This window comes from Malus sylvestris, chromosome 15 (assembly GCF_916048215.2).
Source record: "Malus sylvestris chromosome 15, drMalSylv7.2, whole genome shotgun sequence".
Taxonomy (NCBI): domain Eukaryota; kingdom Viridiplantae; phylum Streptophyta; class Magnoliopsida; order Rosales; family Rosaceae; genus Malus; species Malus sylvestris.
This window is the reverse complement of record NC_062274.1, coordinates 32,738,639-32,760,622: the sequence shown is the minus strand read 5'-3', so window position 1 is coordinate 32,760,622 and position 21,984 is coordinate 32,738,639. Positions and strand designations below refer to the sequence as shown.

The 21,984-nt window shown below is 35.7% G+C and overlaps 1 protein-coding gene across 1 annotated transcript; it reads right to left on the bottom strand.

Annotated features, from left to right (window-relative positions):
* Window positions 1-13,732: 13,732 nt before the first annotated feature.
* Window positions 13,733-20,113, bottom strand: LOC126603138 (probable LRR receptor-like serine/threonine-protein kinase At5g10290). The gene is made up of 11 exons (XM_050269880.1): window positions 19,939-20,113; window positions 18,918-19,066; window positions 18,354-18,486; window positions 18,153-18,224; window positions 16,857-17,000; window positions 16,683-16,754; window positions 16,486-16,551; window positions 16,244-16,314; window positions 16,013-16,156; window positions 14,780-15,510; window positions 13,733-14,354 (listed from the first exon to the last, which is right to left on the bottom strand). Exons 2-11 carry the CDS (start codon window positions 18,997-18,999, stop codon window positions 14,040-14,042), a joined length of 1,830 nt encoding a protein of 609 aa, XP_050125837.1. The 5' UTR covers window positions 19,000-19,066; window positions 19,939-20,113; the 3' UTR covers window positions 13,733-14,039.
* Between the last annotated feature and the right edge of the window lie 1,871 nt (window positions 20,114-21,984).

The following is a 21,984-nucleotide window of genomic DNA, read 5'->3' as shown; positions in this document are numbered from 1 at the left end:
GCCTGCCTGCCGTGCAGAAGAAACAAGCAGAGAATAATGCAGATTGCACAATCAAATCAACCCAGTAGAAGGAGTCTGATTTGAAACGAAAGAACTCTCGCTCAGAATTCCGAACCAGTTTGAGATCAAAGCTGTGGAAAGACAACAAGATCATCTATCTCCAAAACCAGATTTGCGTTCTTAAACTCTACTCTGTCTGGTTTTTACTTTGCCATACTTGTCATGTTTATTCGTTGTTTGTTTGATTGTTTGCTTGTGTTTGTGTGAGTTTATGCTTGAAACCTTGAGGACAATGTTCGATTTAAGTGTGGGGAGGGTAACCAAGTTGTTTTGCATGAAATTTGTGGGAGTTTATCACCCATTACTTCTAGTGTTGTTCCTTGCTATTTTTAAGTGTTTTATGCTGTTTTGGAGTGTTTTAGTGTGTTTTGACATAAAAATCCGAAAATCTCATAAAAATTTGAAAAATTGTTTTGAAAAACCCAAAAAGAGTTGTTTTTGTGTGTTTGTTTGTGTCTTAGGGTACCTTCCAACACAATGATGAGGATTTAGTTTTTAATTACATGACTGTTAAAGAGAGTTATCAACATGGATGAAAATTTGATTTACTCTTTGATGTATGCTTGGTTGTGGTTATAATTTATGAATTCACATGCAATCATAAAGGAAAAATCAGTTTTTGTAACATGCTTGAAAGAAGGAACTCAAATGAACGCTACAACCTTGTGAGACTTGAGCCTAAACGTTTATTTGGAGAGTTAATAATCTGTACATCATTGTTTTCTAACGTCGTTGCATGATCTCATTATTCTTTGCTTGGTTGCTACTTAGAAGGCGTTTCATCATTTAGTTCCAAATGCTAGAACTCATGCCTATTTCATTCAAAGCATGCTATTGATTTGCATAACACATATTCAAGATGAAGTTGTGTAGTGACCAGCAAAGCCAAATTGTTGTGCCCCTATTTCATTATGTGTTTAAGTTTAACCCCGTTGAGCCTTGTTAAGCCTATGTTCTTTGTTAACCCACACTATCCTTACCTAGCCTAGTGTTAGGACCATCCATACCCTTGTTCTTGAAGCATAGTAAAGCATGACTTAAAATGAACTCCTTTTTTATCAATGTATTGCAAAAAGCAAGTGTGGGGGAAGTGATTCTTGTGTGTGTGTGTGTGCCAAAGTCCTTAATAAGGCATGGGTAGAAAAGAAAAAAAAAAGAATTGAAAAAAAAAAGTATGAAAAAGAGCTCTAAAGTGTTTTTTGTTAAGGAAAGGGTTCAAAACATTGAATTCGGCCCTAAGTGTTGCATAAATCTTCCCTTTGTAATTAAAAGTTGATTCTGCATTCTAAAGTGATTTCCAAGTGTCTATTTCATTGCTTTACTTGCTATTGCTTTAAGAACGTTTGTTATCCCTATCCTTTCTTTGTTAGTCATTACCCCCAAGCCCTGTTACAACCCTTGACTTCAATCTTGAGTGTTGTGTGTTTCAATTTGTGGAGTTCAGAATTGGTATGAGCATATGGTGTCACTGCTTCTCGCATCTAAGTAGTAGCATTCCATTCATGAGATCATATCTAAACATGCTTAATAACTCCAGAAAATTGCTTTCTTTGTTATAACATATGTGAGTCCTAATCTTTCGTGTTTACATCAATTTTCTCACATATACTAGTAGAGGGTGTGTAGTCAGAAAATGTGTGTGAAAATAGAGAGTATCTTGTAAGGAATTGAGCAAATTCTCTAAGGCATGTTACTACATTCAAAACATCGTTTTAATTGGTTAATTGTGAACTAGTAAGTGGTGACTGTGATTAAGTATGTGCTTAAGTGTAAGGATGACCAAAGGAATGATGATTTTTAACACGTCATGTTTCATTAAAAATCCCTGAGGCAATTGTTGGAAGGTCTAGGTTTTGTTTTGCTCGAGGACTAGCAAAAGCTAAGTGTGGGGGAATTTGATAGGAGCATATTTATGCGACTTAGTTAGCTTGTTTCTTGGCATTTATGTTGTTAGTTCGTAGTTATTTTAGTATTTTAAGCTATTTTGGTGTGTTTGTAGGTCCAAAGGGTTAATGTGGCAAAAAAGTGCATTTTGGAGCATTTTTTGGCATGGAATGGATAGCATATGCTTGGAGCAAAATGAATGGACGAAATTTGAAGTTTGTGCATCATCCTTTCCCTATAAATAATCATTTTAGCACACTCATTTCACCCAACACATCCACTCATTACTGAAGGAAATTTTGTGAAAAACATGTTCATTTGAGCAACATCTATAGCATGCAATTAACAAATTAAAGGCGGAATCATGCTTGTATGCACTCAAAACAAAACATTACCCATGAAATTTAAAGCCTAGTAGTTAGGTGAACCAAGACTCAACTCAAAATAAAGTGAGTTGAGAAATTTATACCTTTGTTGATTCCTCTTTGCATAAGCAAAGGATAATCACCCAAGAGATAGGGCCTTCATTCCTTGCTTCTTAGCTCCATGGATTTGGATGGAAGAATTGGTTTCTCCAAGTTCTCAAAGTTGAGAACCTCTAAGTCTCCACACCAAGGAAAGATTGATGAAGAAATGAGTGACCTAGAGGAAGTAAGATTGCTAGCTATATTCCTCTAGGGTGGCCGGCCTCTTAGAGAGCAAAGAGAGCTTTTGTTCTCATCTTTTTCTCCCAAAAGAAACCCTAAATGAATTTTGGCTATAAAGTCATATTTATACCTACATTCATTGGAGTGGCAAACTTGTAATAAGTCCAAAACCCACTCCTTTATCAATATGGCCGGCCATAGGGTTTTATTGGGCTATTTGGGCCTTTGTGAATTATTAGTCATTAAGTTGTCAAACAACTTAAGTCAATGGGCTTGACGTTCGAAGCCCATTGGGCCTTGAGGCCCAAAACTAACCCGAGGTCTTTAACGAACTTTATTCGTTTGATTAATTAATCATATTAATTAATCCTTGCCATAAATAATTAAACCATTTAATTATCCTTACTCATCTCCGTTGTTTCTTCAATCTCTACCTTACACGGTGTACGATCCATTAGGTTCCTTTTAGTGAGGCAGTGGGCGATTAGAACTCTTTCAAATCGATTGTGAATTGAAACTTACTTTCAATTCTCCCTTTAGTGATTATACACGTTTAGGGCTTCCACAAACCATGAGTGACACCTAGCAGTATGTCATGGTTTCCCAAGCTAATCAGAAGAGGTGGAGAACCTATTCAGTTTAAGATTACAATGCAGTACGGTTTTTCTCTAATACAATACTCTTGACCACATTGTTTGGTTTGATAGTTTATTCATGTCTACTATCCAATGTGATTCATTTACTTATATGATTACCTTGAATGTGATTTGGAACGACTTCCTAAATCTCATTCATACTCTGGCCAGAGATTCTTAATCATATCATAGAGTATTCTCCCTCAAACGGTTTGAAGGTTAGAGATCCCTTGTTGCGCATTCACTTGCCTCCATGGTTAAGTGGCTTAACCCCAACTATGCCGTGGACACCCTCTGATGGGGTGACTTTGACATAGTCAAAGATCAAGGACCTAACCACAAGACAACTATGATGCCTCAGGTCAAAGGACTACTTTGCATTATCTCAACTATGAGTTCTCATGTGACATGAGTATGAGAACTCATCGTTGATCGTGTTCAGTGGACTCATTCTCTATTGAGCACCTACATGCTTGTCTTGGTGTCAATCACACCAATGACTCGAGACCAGTCACTCTCCCTGAGAGAAGACACAACACGTACTGATATTAACGGACTGTCAATGCCCAATTGGCAATCCTATGATCAGGAACGTTTAGGATATGTATACGAAAGAGATTTGTCTCATAAATCTAACTTGTTTAAATTACATTCTCCTAATTACATATTCCTTGGACTTATCGTTTAAGCATATAACATTTATATGAGACGGCTTAAAACAATAATCTTTGCCCTTGATATTAAACTAGATTAGTTTAACATGTGAAATGTCCGTAAAGTATCATCATATGATTGGTTTTAGGGCACATTTCCAACAATCTCCCACTTGCACTAGAGCCAATCAGATTGGTCATCAGTGATGATACCTCTTCTTTAGTCATTTCAAAAATGGCTAAGTAGTAGGCCTAGACAATGGATATCTATATGTTATCCATAGAAGCAACCTTGAGAACAACGACGTCACCATTATACATGATTCTCAATCATGTGGTTAAGTCTCTCATTGGAGTTCGGATCTTGTAAGACCTTGATTCCCTGGCTTGAGCTATCGCCCCATTAGTGTCGTAGTGTCGGTACACTAGAGACACTTTCTGGTTAGAACCGAATAGAGAGTTCATAAATGAACTTTCCCATCCAAACAACATTGTTGTAAGCTTCTATATGGCAATATATTTTTCATTCATAATGGAACACACTAAAGTCATTACTTTTAATGTTTCCATCCAAATATCTCTTTAGTCATAATAAAGAGATACCTGATTATCTCTTCATTCATAATGAAGAAATATCCAATGATGGATTAGATTCATAATCTAAAACATTTACACTTCCATTACTTTACTCTAATTCTTCCTCATTCTTTGAGGAATCTATCCTTTAGTATTTCTTAAATACTTAAGGACTCACTTGACAGTTGCCATGGTTATGATCCTGGGCTTGCACTGATATCGTCTTGTACCGTTCTAGGTATAACTCATATCAACGTTTTTCATACAATATGAAATACATGAATCACCTTTCTGCGTATGCATAAAGGATTCTATTTACGCATTATTTCTTTGGGAGTCAAAGGGTACATTCCCTTTGAGAAGAGCTACCTCCTAGTCTTACTAGAGTTGTTCTTCTGATTGAAGTTTATCATCATATGAGAAACTTCCTAGCATCTTTTGTCTATCATTAGGGCTCGATATAATCCAATTATATCCTGAAATCTATCATTATAGATTTACATCCCATGTTTATAGACTATGTCTCCCATATACATTCTATCGTTATAGAATGTTTAAAGTCATAACTTTAACGAAGAAGTATTCTTTTTCATTTCCAAAATTAATATATCATATATTTGTATATATATATATATATATATATATATATATATATATATATATATATATATTCAAATTTAGGAATATGATTAACTCCCACTAATCTTTTGTAAACCTAGTAAACAAAAGATTCATTTACATCTTTATGAGAAATCAAACGATTTGATCTTTTCTCTCATAAGACGCTTATAGCTCCCACTAGCTTGCTAAGATTCATGATGGTGGATCTCTACAACTTATATGTCTTGTGATTCATAGTTTTAGACATATATTATTAAGACTATCTTAATAATGGTTTCGGAAACCCATATTATGTCAAAACATTGAATCACCATTTAGTTGTCGCTAGCAATCTTCGAATTAATTGAAACTAAGACTACGTCAAAGATGGTTTCTTCAAAGTCAACCATTCTCTTTGATCGTAGTCACCTTAAGCTACCATTTAGCTATAAAGGTTTCATTATTTCAGGTTAAATGGTACTTTACCATTTCCTTGAGTATATGGCGTATATACACTCAATGTAGTCATAAGGATTTTTCATTCTTATTTCTTTCGAATTAAGAGGTGCAACTCTATGACATAGTCATAAAGTTCAAACCATTCAACTGAGACGGTTTATAAATCTTTCTTGACTACCTTGAAGCTTGTGGTATAGGAACTAGGTTGTTATATTTGTTGATCACTATCTTGTTTCTCAAAGAACCCATTCTTTGAGTTCTATCCCTCGTTCATTTGCTCTATCTTAGGCAAATCCTAGTGTAGGATTACGATGAATTACCCAACAAACAATATTTGTTAGTTGGTTTATAGAAGTGATATCCAAAGGTTAATTTAAGGATATCCACAAGATAATTCTCAAACAAATATTGCTTATTAGCACACAACCCCTAATCTTAACATGATTAAGATTTGTCTTTCTTTCCAACTACATTCTATGGAGTCATGAAAACTTTGGAAGATCTTCTAATTGACAATCATATTGTCTTAGAAGTATATATATATATATCCTATATATGGGTAATTGATAACATCCAACGAACTAAATCTTATTTGACTTCGTTCTTTTTCTCAATAGAGAAATCCATTATCTTATGATACTTCCTTCCTTGATATTTTTCAAGGAAACTGTTCTAAAGTGTTATCTTTCCTTGGATCAAATCTAAGGAGATAAATACTTTAGACATCTTACTCATCAACTTACATTTCTTGAATTCTTTGAAACCTTTTGCAAAGTATTCGGACTTGTGTTTATTCAAAAATAAACTATAGTCCAACCGAGAGTGATCTTCGGTGAATGTCATACAACATGAGTATTATTATGTTGTGGACAAGTGCCACTAACATCTAAGTGAATTAACCTCAATAACTTTGTGATTCTTTCTTCCTTTCCAAAAGAATAAAGATTCAAACATTTTGCCTCTATACAATTTTAACAAGAAGGCATTGGATCCGGATCTAACGATCCAAAGCATCCATCTATGACCAACTCGTAATTTATGTTTTAGAGGTATCACAACTCAGTTGGGATTAGTCACCACCTTGCAACCTTTTGGGTTTTAAGCATCGTTATATTCTAAACAGTTAACACTACCATATCATCTCTACTATAGAGATAATCAATTAGATTACAATAATCTAATCATTCATTAATAAAGAACAATGTTTTGTCGAACAAAACATTTATCCATTTCTCATACGGAATTAAGTTCCTTTATTCAATTGGAATGTAAAGACAATCTTTGTTTTTCCATTTTCTTTGGTAGTTCATATGAGGAAGTAAGTACTAACTGCTTTCGCAGAGATCTACATTTGATTCACGTTCCAAATGTGAAGCACTTTCTCTTCTCTCATTAATCTTCTACTTCTTATTAGCCACACTTTTACAACGATTGTAAAACATAGTTACTAATACGGAATCAAGCATTCAAGTAGAAGAGCCAACTGTTTTGAACTTTTCAAGAACAATTTACAACACCTTCGAAAGGTGTGTTCTTGACACTTGCAAGACACATTCAGGGGGACAATTTAGGGAGAAGGGAGGAAGACACATTCTGCCGCAAGGCAAAGTCTTTTGTTCTTAACCATTCTACACATTCCCACAACAAAAACACCATTCCATGCACCTTCATTTCCCTTTCCTTGCCGTGACCTTCATCCAACCTAAACACATTCAGCCATTGCCGTGACCTTCATCCAACCTAAACACATTCAGCCATTCCCTTCCATATATCCATATGCATCCATCAAACCACACCTTGTGCCGCAACAAAGAGAAGAATGAGGACCCTTGGACGTGTTTGCCATTCAAGTTGGATTGTTGGAGCATTTTTAGGTGTTTTCATTCTTTTGTTTTCAATGTCTAAATTTGTTTATCTTTGCTTTGTGAGTATGAGGAACTAAACCCCCCTTAGCTAGGGGGAATTCAAAGCCATGAACATACTTGCAATATGAATTGATTACCTTCAGTTGTGATTTCATAAGTTGTGAATTCAATTTGTTTAACTGCTTGATTCATAACTTATTCGTGTATGTTTATTAAGAGTGCACACTTAGTTTGCATGCATGAATATGATGCTAGAGTATAAGGGAGTTTCACCTAATAGTTACAAACTTATATTCACAAGTAGTGGAGGTCGCTTATAAACGATCGCGTTAAATGAATTCTTGGCAGGAGTTTCATGCTCATCATAGTAACGAATGCCTCGTCAATACTTATAGTTTTCATAATACTTAATGATCTTTGATTGTATCTTTATTGTGCTGTTCACGAAAAAGACTTTTGAAGAATGCTTGAATTGTTGTATGCACTTTCCCATCCAATTCAATAACTTAAGGAGAACTTGAAGGTTAATTTAAGCAGACTTAATTAACCTGGGGTGTTGAGTTTCATGATTTATCGAAAGAACAACTGAAAATTGGTTTATGTGCAAGTGTGTCATGTGTGGAGAAGAACCCTCTAGCTAGCCCATCATCCATAGTTTACCCAAATTCGTCCAAAATCTGTTTTAGTTTACAATCTGTTTGTTTTGTTTTCAAATTCGTCAAAATCAAATCCCCCTTTACTTTAAAATGTTTTATTAGTCAAAATCTATTTTGATTTGTGTTTTTAAGTGTCTTGAGTCAAGTTAGAACCTAATTTCGTCCAAAACCATCCCTAGAGTCAGTTTAGAGTCTAATTCATTGTTTTAAGCTGTTTTGAGTCTTTTAAACTAGTTTTGAGTCTTTTTAGTTTGTATTGCATCTTTTGAGTCTAGTTTGGTGTTTTAAACTTAATTTTATGTTTTTAAGTCAGTTTAGAGGTTATTAGCAAGCCCTCCTAATCCCCGGTCCAGAACGATCCCTACTTACATTCTTTACTACAATTGATACAAGAGGGTTTAATTTGTGTGTTAAGTAAAATTCGCACCAATATACCTACAACAGACCATTATATATCTGTCATGTCCATCCAGATTTTTGTTGGTGTAAATAATTTAATGACATCTAAACTGATCTCCTTTAAACACAAGCCAAGGACAATAAAGGTCCCAACATTTACTTCGTCGACAACCATGGCAACCTTAGGAATGTTGCTGATTTCGATGATCCGACCGATCAAATTGTACAAGTGAATATCAAATTCGAAAATTGCTCACGGTCTGTCATTGTGTGGCATAAAAAATGCAACGAACAGGAGTCCATCTTGGTTGGGTTACAACAAAAGTTGTACAAAGCGTTGTACAAATCGGCCAAGTACAAATGCCAAATACATAGCCCAAAGCATAAATATGATGCACTAGTTCTAAATGAGGAGGAAGATGTACGTCCTACGTCAATCACTTTATGGGTGACAAACCAGCTTTAACAAGAGTGTGACTCCAGTTTCTTTGATGAGTTTAAGAAATTTCATTCGTATCTCCATCGTAACCATAGGGATATGATTGGGACTTCATTTTGTCGTCGCACGTGGAAGACATCGTAGGAAACAGTGATGATTACAAGGAGTATGAGTACGTAAAAGTGACTCAAACAAGCCACTAAAAGGATCCTTAGGGTCAAGTTTGCCTTCTTATAAATTTACGACTCGTTGTTATGTACATTATGCGCACTATTTTAAGTATATCGTAATGTCAAGCTTTTTAAGTGACTCAAGTGTTATTGTCATAAATGTTCATTAGCTGTCACAAATATTCATATACATTCAATATATGTCACAGTTTGTGTAGCACAATTTCCAACACTGGTGTGGCACTGAAACTTTCTAAAACAACCGTGCCCACATAAAAATATTAGTTCATCCCCCATCCAATTACACTTCAATGTCTTCACAACTACAACACAATGTATCACAACCCATCACAAGTTTTGCACCTATATATCTAAATTCCAAATTCACTATTTCAACCAGGTCTAGTCCAAACCACCCGCCATTATAGATTCAAATCCCTAATTTATAAAAACCCAATGAAATCGAGCCCTTCACCAGCTCACAAACTCCCTTTCTGCCTCTCTTTCACCCCGACTACAACCCTCACCCATCTTTCTCTTTGATAAAAACACACCTGGTGAAAAAAAAAATTTAAAGGTATAGGATTTTACCGGGTTCCAATCAATCGACCTGAAATCGAACCCTTCCAACCTCACCAGCTCCGTCTCTCATCGACGAACACCTCAAGCAAACAAAAAAAAAATAAAGATATAAGATTACTCTCCCAAACTGGAATCGATCGCAGTCGCAACGCAGCTTTAGCCCAACTGGAATTGATCCTCACCCTAGCTCCATGTCTCTGCCTCTCTTTCTTTCCCTCTACAATGCGCAAACATATCCCTCAGCTCCCTTCAACTTTTTCTCTGATAAACACATACCCACCAAATAAAAAAATAAATATTTAATTACACTGGATCACAACAACTTGGTTCTACCCGTGAGCTCAGCAACATCACCATTCGATTACAGTACGCACACAAGGTGTGTTTTTGCGGTCCGCACCTTACAATATGGGTAACATTATTTGTATAGGTGAATTAGTAGGCAAGTTTTAATATATATATATATATATATATATATATATATATATGAGAGAGAGAGAGAGAGAATAATATAACATGAAAAAATGATGTAGTATAAAAAATAAATAAGGAATACAAAGAACAAGAGAGAATATAGAGATTGGGAGGAGAAATATGAGTGTATCATTTGATTATCATTAGACCCCTTTATATAGGGTAAGAGTAACTTGAAAGAGAAGCCCAAGTGCCTCTAATTACATCAATGATTAATAAGAGATTAACTACACAATTGGTTACGAATGTGGATAGCCACATAGGCATAAATATATACAACACTTTCCCTTGGATATCCGTGCATTAATAAATTTATGTTCACCATTGATGATAGTTGTTCTAATAAAAACCTTGCTTAGAAAACCCAATGGGACAAAACCAAAGCGAAGGAGAAAAATCAAGTACAACTTTGAAACCACTGATAAGGTGTTGGACGCGCATATTGCTGCTTCGCTAAAACCTTGCCAGGAAAAACCCAATGGGATAAAAACTTGGTCGGAGGGCAAAGAACACAGCACGCTTGTATGTCCATAATTGCAACATTATAGTTCAATTCGAAATAAAAAAAGTACTCATTGAGGCAATATATACCAAATTTAGCTAGAAAAGGTATTGAGTGCATATTTTGAGTTTTATGCTCTTCATTTGAAATCTTTGATAAAGAGTTTCATGACATTCTCTATTCTTTATAAAAGTGGTTCAATGGAGAGACCAAAACTTAAAAATCTTAAGTAGTATGCAGTCTCCACATGCTATGAGTCTCACATTAAAATAACATTGTACTTGTAGAAATGTGGTTGCATATATGGTGACAAAAAAATACTCATGTCTCTACTATGGAGCACCATACCGTAATTAGTGAGCTTGTTTCATTACAAACACACAAGAATAACGTTTAGGGGTATAAATTATAGGTTCCCTTATTTCACGTTTTTTAATGGCTCTCAAAATGGATTTTACCTCTTTCCAATTTGGCCAACCATTTTACAATATGTCGACAATTTGTGATTGAATAGCCCTTGATGGGAAAACGGTTTGGATAGCCCTTGATGATGTGAGTAACTACTATAATCTTCAATTTGTGATCTAACGATTCTCCCATTCCGATGGGCATGCGTGATTTTATAAGTATTTCATTGCTTGGGTACAATGCCTCTTTAGGGCTTCTATTGTCACATTTAGGACAAACATCTTAAGGTGAATTACTTATAGATTTGGATGATAACCTCCTATGGAGCGTTATTTTCAATTAGGGTTTGAACTTTATTAATCTTTACTTACGAGGAATTCAAAGTTTAGAACCTATATATGTGTCATGCTTTAGGCATGCAACAAATTAATCAATGTCACTTATGACTTTATATAGTTTGGATGAGACAAATGCAGATGTATCAACACTAATTCTCGACGTTCTTTGAAAACTATCATTTCTCCCCCGAACGTCGGGAATATTGTCTCACCAAAGTGACGGTCCACAAAACTGTGGTAACTATGAGCAAAACTTAAAACAAATTGACTTGAATCCCAATTTTAAATGCTTAAAACCATCTTTGTGTACACAATTACTTGTTGGTTGGAAAATAAAAATCAACCGAAATGATCATGATGATGCATGTGATCAAAATGCATCTCCCAAGCAAAAATTTGTAATGAACAAAACACATAAAGCTTGTGGTAAGCCATGAGAGTTATGTGCTCAAAATTAGTCCCAAATGGCATGAAATGGCCTACCAAATTTGGGAATTTCACTTGTAATTGCGAGTAAATAATATAATGACCATAGATACATCTAAGTCATTGGTCAAATAATCCACAATAAGATGTTGAATAAGCTCACAAATACACTTATAAATTCTTGAGAAAAAATACAGGATCCAAAGTAAATTTTAGATAGTCTGATGACCAAGTTTCCGTGTGAGCAATTCTTGGAAGGACATGCACAATGCACTATGTTAAGGCATAGAAATATATCAAAGATAATTATACATCTCATTGTGGATGGAGAATGGCCAAGATAATTATCCCATGATTGGGTCACTGAACTTCTAGTTCATGAAAAGCATACACTACTTCAATGATTGTGTAATACAATTCATAAAAGAAAAAAGTAGGAGTTTCCGTTGAAAAAATGAATGGAACGATATACAATTTGATATGATAATAAATTGAATAAATGAATTCATAGTAACATAAAAAATAATTGAAATAAACAAAATCAAAATTAAAATAATAAAAGTGCCAAAAAATAAATAAAATAAAGAGCCAAGCTATATATGGGAGATAACTCAATTGCTAATTGCTTGTAAGCTCAAGGATGGAGAATAAACTCAACCCCTACGAATGGAATAAAATGATTTTCCATGTGTATTGAGAAGTCTTATATCTCAGAGTGGGCTATGTCCACTAAGTTCAAATTCATGGGAGAATTGTAAAAATTTTCTCAATCATTTTTCTTATTTTAATCAAGACTTGGTAAAAATACACCAAATGTTTTAGCGCATGGCAGGGTCGTGCTCGATGCCAATTTGAATATAATAAGTACCACAGAAAAAAAAATTGTATAGTTTAGTTACACAATTAAAACTCGAGGAAATTTAGGCCTTCAATTACTTAGAATCAAAGAACTTTAGGTTCCGATTCAGTCCAATAATTTGTAATTTAAGATGTGCTATTTCATACCTAGTCCTTAGAAAAATTTATCTCATAGTGTCAAGAAAAAAAACTCAAGGCGAAGTGTTTACATCCACCGAGTCCGACGTATTAATTTACTCATTTGGAGTATGAATACAGTGAGCTATATGCTCCATTATAATTGCTTGAATATGAACTTTGAATTCATGATATATGGGGCTACATGCCTCCCACTCATATTGGATGAGAACGAAAGACCAACAGATGAATGTCTCGTAACATGATGAGAGTTTGAAAAGCTATATGCCATGATTTCATTAAAACTCATTATCCCAAAGAACTCAAATAGATTGAGGATCAACACTTCGTTGGCTCTTTGATCTCATACAACTCACATAAGTCAGTTAGTACTACGATATAGTGATATTTCTCTTCATTTGTAAGTGAGGTTTTAGATTCAAATCTCGCCAAATATTATTGTTGACCCGTTGTAAGGCTAAGCCCATCTCTTTTCCCTTCGTTTGCTCAAAAAAATAAAAATAAACTCACATAAATAATAAATGAGTGAGTGATTAAATGGAAACTAATAACTCTGAACAAATATGAATCATCTTCCATTTAAGATTACATAAATTGGCAATCATGAGTTCCAATATTAATAGGTATTACTAATAAAGGAAAGCATATTAAAAGTTTGTATCCATCTCATTAATATCCAAAAAATATGTAACTTTAAACGTGTATGGAAGTGGCCTTCGATATGGAATATAAGAGGGCATAACATGTTTATGTCATGTATTAATTCAAAATAATTCAACGCTCGATTAATATTTGTCAAAAAGGAACGAACAAATTTGAGCATGGTAGAGTCTAATGGTTGAGTATAAGAAACTCTAAACTACATGACTCTAGCTCAAAAGAAACATAAAAAGAGCATGCTGATAACGTGTTAAAAAATGAAGTATAAGAAATACAATGGACAAGAGAGAGAGAACATAGAGATTGGGAGGAGAAATACGAGTGCATCCTTATATTATCGTGATTCATGAGACCCCTTTATATAGGGTAAGAGTAACTTGGAAGAGAAGCCCAAGTGCCTCTAATTACATAAATGATCAATAAGAGATTAACTACATAATTGGTTACTAATGCGGACGGCCACATAGACATAAATATTTACAACATGTAGTTTTATTTTGAATTGGAAATACAGATATGCTTAATTCAGGGTTTAACCGAGCTAAACTACCAAAAACAATACTACATGCAGACGGTGTAAGAGGAAACGAGTACAAAATTACTAATTACCTCAACGTTCACCAAATAACTTAATAGCATCCTGATTATATACAGAATCTTCTCCTTGGTTAAATCTCCTTTGTAGTCTTTCATGCTGTTGCCTACGAGTAACCTCAACATTCTGCCATTCTTCCCAGCGCTCGGCCAGACCATCCCCTTGTAGCATCCGTACCACCTCCGACATTAATGGGCGGTCTTCAGGGGATCCTTGCGTACAAAGAAGCGCAACTTTGATCATCATTTCTACCTCTTGGACGTTGAAACTATCATTCAAATTTCTGTCTACAATAGCATCCAGTCTCTTTTCCCTTTCCAGCTTTTTGACCTTCATGAGCAGATAGGCAAAGAAGGTTAGCACAGTGAACACAAACTCAGGCAAAATTATGCACTCAGTGGAAGTAAAAAACAAACACCGCATTTTCTTCCTTAAGCGTGATCTCAATTTGTTTTGAGCATACGTTAGGCACAAAATTCCATACCATACCTACATATAATCGGAAACTGTTTTTGACCATACAACTACAAATCATTTGTGAGCATGCAGAGCTCCCAATATCAAAGAAGCAATTGTTACGAGTAAAAATTAAAAATCATGCCATTTCTTTGAGTTATCTTAACATGCACGAAAACAAGTTTATCTTTCATGGTCAAGCAACAAAAAAAGTTAAGATAAATGCACACTAGGAGGAGGTAGGGAGAGGGGGACTTGGGAAGAGAAAGAAAGACCCAAATACAGAGAGTTTATCTTACATGGTCAAGCAAAAAAAGATCATCATCTTCGTCCAAGCGTGAAAAATCAACCGTCCGTTGTCCTGTTACAAGTTCTAAAAGCATAATCCCATAGCCAAAAACATCCGTCTTTTCTGATGACTTCCCAGTGGACAAATATTCAGGTGCTATGTGACCCAATGTGCCACGAACTTCAGTTGTCACATTAGTCTTTCTAACATCCACCAACTTTGCCAAGCCAAAGTCGCCAACAACTGCTTCAAAATCTTCATCAAGTAATACATTAGCAGCCTTAACATCTCGATGAATAATCTTAGGATTACAATGTTCGTGCAGGTACTCTAACCCACAGGCTGTGCCTAATGCCACCTGCCTTCTTGTAGGCCAATCTAAGACAGGCTCACCAGGTTTAATCTCTCGCAACCGATCGGCAACACTTAAATTCTGCATAAAGGGATACACAAGAAGGCGTTCTGCTGGAGTCGTGCAAAATCCGATCAGTCTTAATAAATTCCTGTGAACAGCTACACTTATCATTTCAACTTCGCGCCGGAAAGCTGCATCACCCCCAGGTCTCTCGTAATCAGTGAGACGCTTAACAGCAACTTCTGTGTTATCAGATAGCACTCCTTTATAGACTTTTCCAAAACCTCCCTGTCCTAGAACATGTTTCTCACTGAAGTTGTCTGTTGCTAGCTGCAGTTCCCTCCATGAAAATCTTATTAACTGGCCAAATGCAATTCTTTGGTCACCTTAAAAAAAACCCAAATGAGCTAAGTTATGCATGGCAGGGATCATCCAGGCCCTTTTGGCTCCAATCAATTTTCTCACAGATACATAACGTTTTTAACGGCAAGGGCCAGAGGCCAAATCAAGCCTCCCAACCAAAATGTTGTTATTCATGAAGTTTAGCCCTCCAAATTTGTATTTGAGAACAACTTTTTAACATTGACCGGAAAATAAACGATATTTCTTTTATGAAACTACAAGATATTGGCCACCCCCACCACTCTCAACGGTCAACCTTACCTAATGTGCAATGGCATAACATACCACGAACATGTAAATATTTATCCTAAAGAGGAACCCCTTACTTAACTTCAGTCATTGCGATAAACCAATTCAATAATAATCCTAAATTGGTTGAATAACTTTAGCATGATGGGTCAAAAGACTCAACTAAAATCAAGGTTCCATTGATTGGTCAGATGATGGAGTTGTTAATCAGTTCTACAACTAGAAAGCAATGCGTACCTGCAACATCCTCAAAAACTTCATGCTTGAAGCCTTTGTGTCTACGCTTGCAGGTAAAGTACAGTAAACCTCCAAGTAATAATAAAATGATAAGCCCCACAACAAGTCCAACTATGATTCCAAGCTTCGGCTTACTTTTAGCACCTGTCAAGAGTGGGAAAACCCGATCGTGTAAGCTTATAAAAAGAAAGGGTAACAATTCAATTTCAGATGTTTGTTCGACTCATTAACCTGAACCATAAATATCAGATGCACAATTGTGAGGGAGAATCACGCCACAGTTTAGGTGGTTTCCTGTAAAACTGAAACAAGCAACACAGGCCAAATCAAGACTAGATAAACATATTTTGAATATGTGGGTGTGTGGAGAGAGAGAGAGAGAGAGAGAGAGAGAGAGAGAGAGAGAGAGAGAGAGAGAATGGCTTGCAGTCTTGTCAAGAATAGAAACACTAACAGTAACAAGTTGTTCATACTTGTATGTTTTGACGCTAAACAGCTGCTCGGGTATTTGACCCATGAGAGCATTAGAGGCAAGCTGACTGCAAACAAAGTTTCAAGTATGGCATCAAATACTGAAGAACTGAGCCCCAAGTATACAACTTCACACAGATAACGTTCAGAATTCTAAAAGATGGAGTGCCAAATTAATTGTCCATGAAAAATAACGTACAGACTAATCAAGTTTGAAAGACTTGAAAGTGACTCTGGGATAGTACCACTCAGATTATTGTTATTCAAAGTCCTGTTTACATCGTCAAGAAAGCACTGTCAGATAAAAGTAAGGATAATGCAGAGTCATTAGATATTAGTGAAAACATTAAACAATGTGGACAAAACAACTTACAAGAATTGAAGACTTTTCAGATTGCCAAGTGAGGCTGGTATTTCACCAGTTAAATTATTGTTTTCTAAATTCAAGGTGGACAAACTTGTCAGATTTCCAAACTCTTTTGGTATCTCGCCAGTTATGCCATTTCCTTGTAATGAACTGCAAGATGAATGCACCTTATACGTATTAGAGTCGTTGGCATATGGAATGCATATAAATATATATATGTCTACAAATAGAAGAGGCTAAAAAAATCAGACAAATGGGAACTGCTGCGCAAGCTTTATACAGAACCAAAAAATTAATTGCTACCCTAAAAAATAGTTTTCTAAAGATGTTAACAATGGTCTCTCATGTGAGTAAGAATTCATCTCAAATTCCGTTCATCCTAAGCTAATATAGGACACATGTATTAGCAGTATGTACAATACAGAAGTGAAGTGCTACACCATGCTTTCAGTCATCTAAAGCTTAGCTCCTAATGGATTAGTCTGCACGTGTTAACAAACGAAAATGGTACATATGGGCTTTTGGAAATTCTCATTGCCTTTCTGTTCTGCCTGTTACATCTTATGGTGATCAATAGAAATCCAAAAAACTATATATATATGTATGTATGTATGTATACACTTGTTCTTCATAAGTATGTTGGTGTACCACAAATCGGGAAAGCTTCAGTTGTTAGGAAGAGATCCACCACTTCTTTTATATTCTAACAGTTCTCCCCACATGTAGGTCTCTCTCCACTGTCATATTCCAATATGTGGGATTCAACTTATTTGGGAGGTCGCAATTGCAGTACTTCAAACTCATGATTTTCAATACTAAACCATTTGTGAGGTACCTCACTTGCAAGCTTCAATTAAAGAAGTTAAATGTCTCAGGCAAGCGGTCAAACAGAAAATAACAAGTGAAGACACATGAAGCTAACCAAATTAGCTACAAGTTGGATCAAAGTTTTTTTAATCCTCAACTAATCTGTAACGCTTAGGTGAGTTGACTTTGAATCATTGAAAAGTTGACATTGTCATACTCTACAAACAAGTCTAACCATACGATCTTAACAATTACCTTACTTCTAATGCATGCGTCTGGAGACTAAGCTAAAAACAAATAAATTGACTTCAATAACTGAAGTACATAATCCAGGTCACTGTCAATGCATCCCAATGATGCATGACATTATTTATTCTTCAATGCATCCCAATGAGAATCCAGCATTTGTGGTGACAATCCTAGTTTTAGAAATGACTCCAGAAAATGTAGTGTATAGAAATTATGATAAACAGGACCAGTATTCTCCGTGCTTACAGTGTTTGAAGATTTTTCAAGGATCCTAATTCCGGAGACAAGATGCCAGAAAATCCAATATTTGCCAATATTCTACAAAATGAAAAGACAAAAACTAAGCATAGACAAGTAAAAAAAACCTTAGTCTATGCAAGGAGGAATTTCGTATTGTGAAGTGATCCGTTGACAACAATACATCAGGATAAACAAAGGATGTCTTACACAGAAACGACATTATTGTTAGGGTCACACTCCACATTGAGCCAACCGCATGGATTGAGTTGGTTGGGGTTCCAGTCCTTGAGCTGATTGGGTGAACTATTCAAAGATTTCCGCAATGAAAACAGTGCCTCTCCTGAAACCGAAAATGCCAACATTCATCACCTAATCGGACAAATTCGCCAACAGAAATTCACTACCACATTACATAAATACTAGAAAAGGAATAGATACAACAAAGGAAAGTAAAAGATAGTGAACAAATTCTAACATACAAAAACCTCAAGACAGTCCACTAACACCCTGGGTCTGTGTTCATTCTATAATATCCTAGAGAGAGCAAGAGAAGAGAGAAAGAAAGAGTTGCAGAGAGGAACCCCAATGTTTGAATGTTTTAATTGCATCGAGGTTACAATATTGGGTATATAGCATTAATCAATACTAGACTTGTTTGCCTTAGTCTTGTTTCTTATGATATGTAACTGAAAAAATGCAAAGATTGTTGTGATTAACATATCCCAGATGCTGTCCGAATGAATTAAATGTTGCAAAACCTCAGAACCGTACCCTGTGAATCAGGCAATACAAAAGACTGTAAGCAAGCCAAGACCAAAACTGCAAAGACTAGATCCATTTTCAACAGCATCATTCTTTCTAGTGATGGATGCAATGAAATGCATGGTGTTGATCAAGGAGCACTTGAAACAATTCCATATCTGCATAAAGGGAAAACACCCATTCAGTGAGCTATAAATATTCAAATACACAGTAGGAACTGCAACAACAACAATGCCTTATCCCACTAATTGGAGTCCGCAACAACAACAATAAAGTAGGAACTGCAACAATAATAAATTCGAGGCAAGCCTATGTTGAAGATCCTCTACAGTTTGCTAGTAGCCATGCTATCAAAGTATAGTTCAGTCAGGAAAACAAAACTGCGAGAAACGAACAACTTAATGGAAACCAATATGTGCATAAGATTTTTGGGAGCCATAGTCTATATTTGTGTACAAAGCCTCAATTATTTAATGGAGCAGATTATTTCTTAAGGAGCAAATTTTAATACCACAATGAACTTCATACTTGAGAAAAAATCGGAAATTGTCTTCCTTTGGCTGTTTAAATTTTGAAGTGCACAATGTAAGAGATTCAATTTTCGATATGCTTCCCTCTTTGTTGGGGTCTAGTTTTTTTTTACCACATCATGTTGTTGGCTTGGCTGTTCGCTTCTCAACAATCATTCATATATTACAAGCAGTAGCAGAAATATTACTACTTCCTATCACACAAGGTAGAAACTACTTGAAAATCGAAAGAATCATAGATTCAGCTCAACCCAAACCAATACATAAAAAATGGGGGAAATTGCAGTTCAATCTTCATTCCAGGAAAAAGTTTATTCTTTTTTTCAGGTCCCAATGAAATGTTCAAAAGTTCAAACTTTTGTCACTTCCATTTCCCCACGATCCCATCAAATTTCCCAGCAACCAAACAAAAGTGAAAAACAAGCAAAACCCATGTCTGCAAATAATCAAAAAAAGAAGAAATGCAGCTGAAAAGAGAAGAAGAGGACAGAGAGAAGTACCTGTGAGGAGGAATCAGCAAGACATGGCAGAGCTTCTGGAAGAGTGAGTGAAGCTAACTACTCACAATCTTCTTAGCTGTTTCCATTGTCCGAGTTGGCTGTGAGACTTGAGAAGAGAGAGTTCAGAGGCTCTGGTTATTCTTAGTAGCAGCAAGCAAATCTCCGAAAAGTCAGACACGCTAATAATTTAACGGAATAGAAGAATGAAGAATTAAAACTTGGATAAATAAACTTGAATATTACATTATGCTTTTTTTATTAATGTAATATTCAAGGTTTAAACCTTGGAAAAAATGCATAACGTAATATTCAAGGTTTAATTCTTCATTATGCTTTTTTATTAACTGTTAAGTATTCTGCAACATAACAAACAAAGATATATTCTGAAATATTCAAATCTTTGAGATAGTTTAGTGGTTTTTTTTTTTCTTTTGCTAAATTTTTTTTCTTTTGCTAAAATTTTTTTAAGCATGCTTGCTGTTTAATTCTTAGGATGGGTGGGGTTGCAATATCATTCAAGCATGATTGCATAACCGAATTTTTAACCTGGGAACAATAGGGTATAAATGGTCTCTAATAAAAAAATGATCTTCGTGGCTAAATTGGTAGTGGGCACTGAACTTTTCGGATTTGACATTTAGATAGATTAGTAAATTATGAGCTTTTGTAAAAAAAAAATGATCTTCATGGCTAAATTGGTATTAAAACAAAGCAAGTGAATACCACCATCCCTAACCAAGATGCCAACACATAGTCCCCTACGTTAACACGAGTCACCGAGAGATAGTTCAACATGTTAAATGAAAGCAAAGGAGAAAGCCAAAGTAGCAAAACTATCTGTTGGACAAAAAGAAGGAAACAAAAGATCATTCCATCGAAAATAATGAAAACCACATAAGCAAAAATATAAACTCAGATCAATTTTTATAATGTTTTATTTAAGGTAACAGATGCGTCAACTAATAGAACTTTAATATAATAAGATTTAAAGAATGTGGGGTGTATGTGAAAATGTAAGGTATATGTTGAGAATGTGGGGTGTGAGGGTATTATGGAGAAGTATGTGGGGTGTGTGAAGATAATTTTGAGTTGAAAAAGTAAATATGGGGTGTATTAAGTATGTGGGGTTTATTCAACAATATGTGGGGTGTTAATATAATAAGCCAAAATTAAATTTTCTATGCATTTAAAAAATAATAATTTAATCAGAATATTAAATACTAAAATAATTAATTAAAAAAATTTAAAAACAAAACCCAATAAAACCCATGTCTTCCTCTTCCTCATCCCCAGCCACATTCATCACATCTTCTCCCACCACCACCCCCTTCTCCCATCACTTCCGCACAAAGCTTCTCTCTCCAGCACCACGACCATCCCCCATCACCACCACCTTCCCCATGACTTCTGCACCAAGATTCTCCCTCTAGCACCACCATCATCCCCATCAACACCCCCCTTCCCCCATCATTTCCACACCAAGCTTCTCCCTATAACACCACCACCACTATCAATTTCCTCATCCGCAAAGCCCCGAGCAACCGAGAGACCCCTAATTTTTCCCTAACCTTCATCACCACCTCAAACTCTTGCCTCGATTTCTTCTTCTAAGTGGTGCCCTTCACCCTAGCTTTTTATGTCAAATCTGAACCTGGCGAGGGCCAACGTGATTGTCGACTCCGACAAGCAACGGCAGAGGACGAAGACCTCTTCGCTCCACCACCTGCACCAAATGAAGGCTACGACCATTACTAGAACTAGCCATTTCTTATTCTTAAAGGCCCGACCGGAAACTCCATCACAGACACCCAAAACCCAAAACCCAACCCCAATTTCTCAGTCGATTTGAATCTAAATTGAAGGAAGAATTCTTGTTTTCCAGAGAGATTCAAAGATTGAAAGAAGATGGAAGAGAGCAGGTCTAAAGCCATAAATGCAATTTTCATTTTTTTTTTCTTTTCATTCTTTCGGTGGTGGGCATACGCTGATTCGAAAATTGGATTAGGGGATTAAGGGGTTTGAAGGGGGAGAGGGAGAATGCGGCTA

What these genes read in the sequence shown, in the direction of transcription:
- LOC126603138 (XM_050269880.1), bottom strand. Translation starts at nt 18,999, where the DNA reads ATGATGCTGTTGAAAATGGATCTAGTCTTTGCAGTTTTGGTCTTGGCT. An exon ending in CTTTCAAACTTGATTAGTCT is followed by an intron (nt 16,552 to 16,682) that starts GTACGTTATTTT and finishes CTTTGTTTGCAG; the next exon opens with TCAGCTTGCCTCTAATGCTC. An exon ending in TTTAGCGTCAAAACATACAA is followed by an intron (nt 16,315 to 16,485) that starts GTATGAACAACT and finishes TGCTTGTTTCAG; the next exon opens with TTTTACAGGAAACCACCTAA.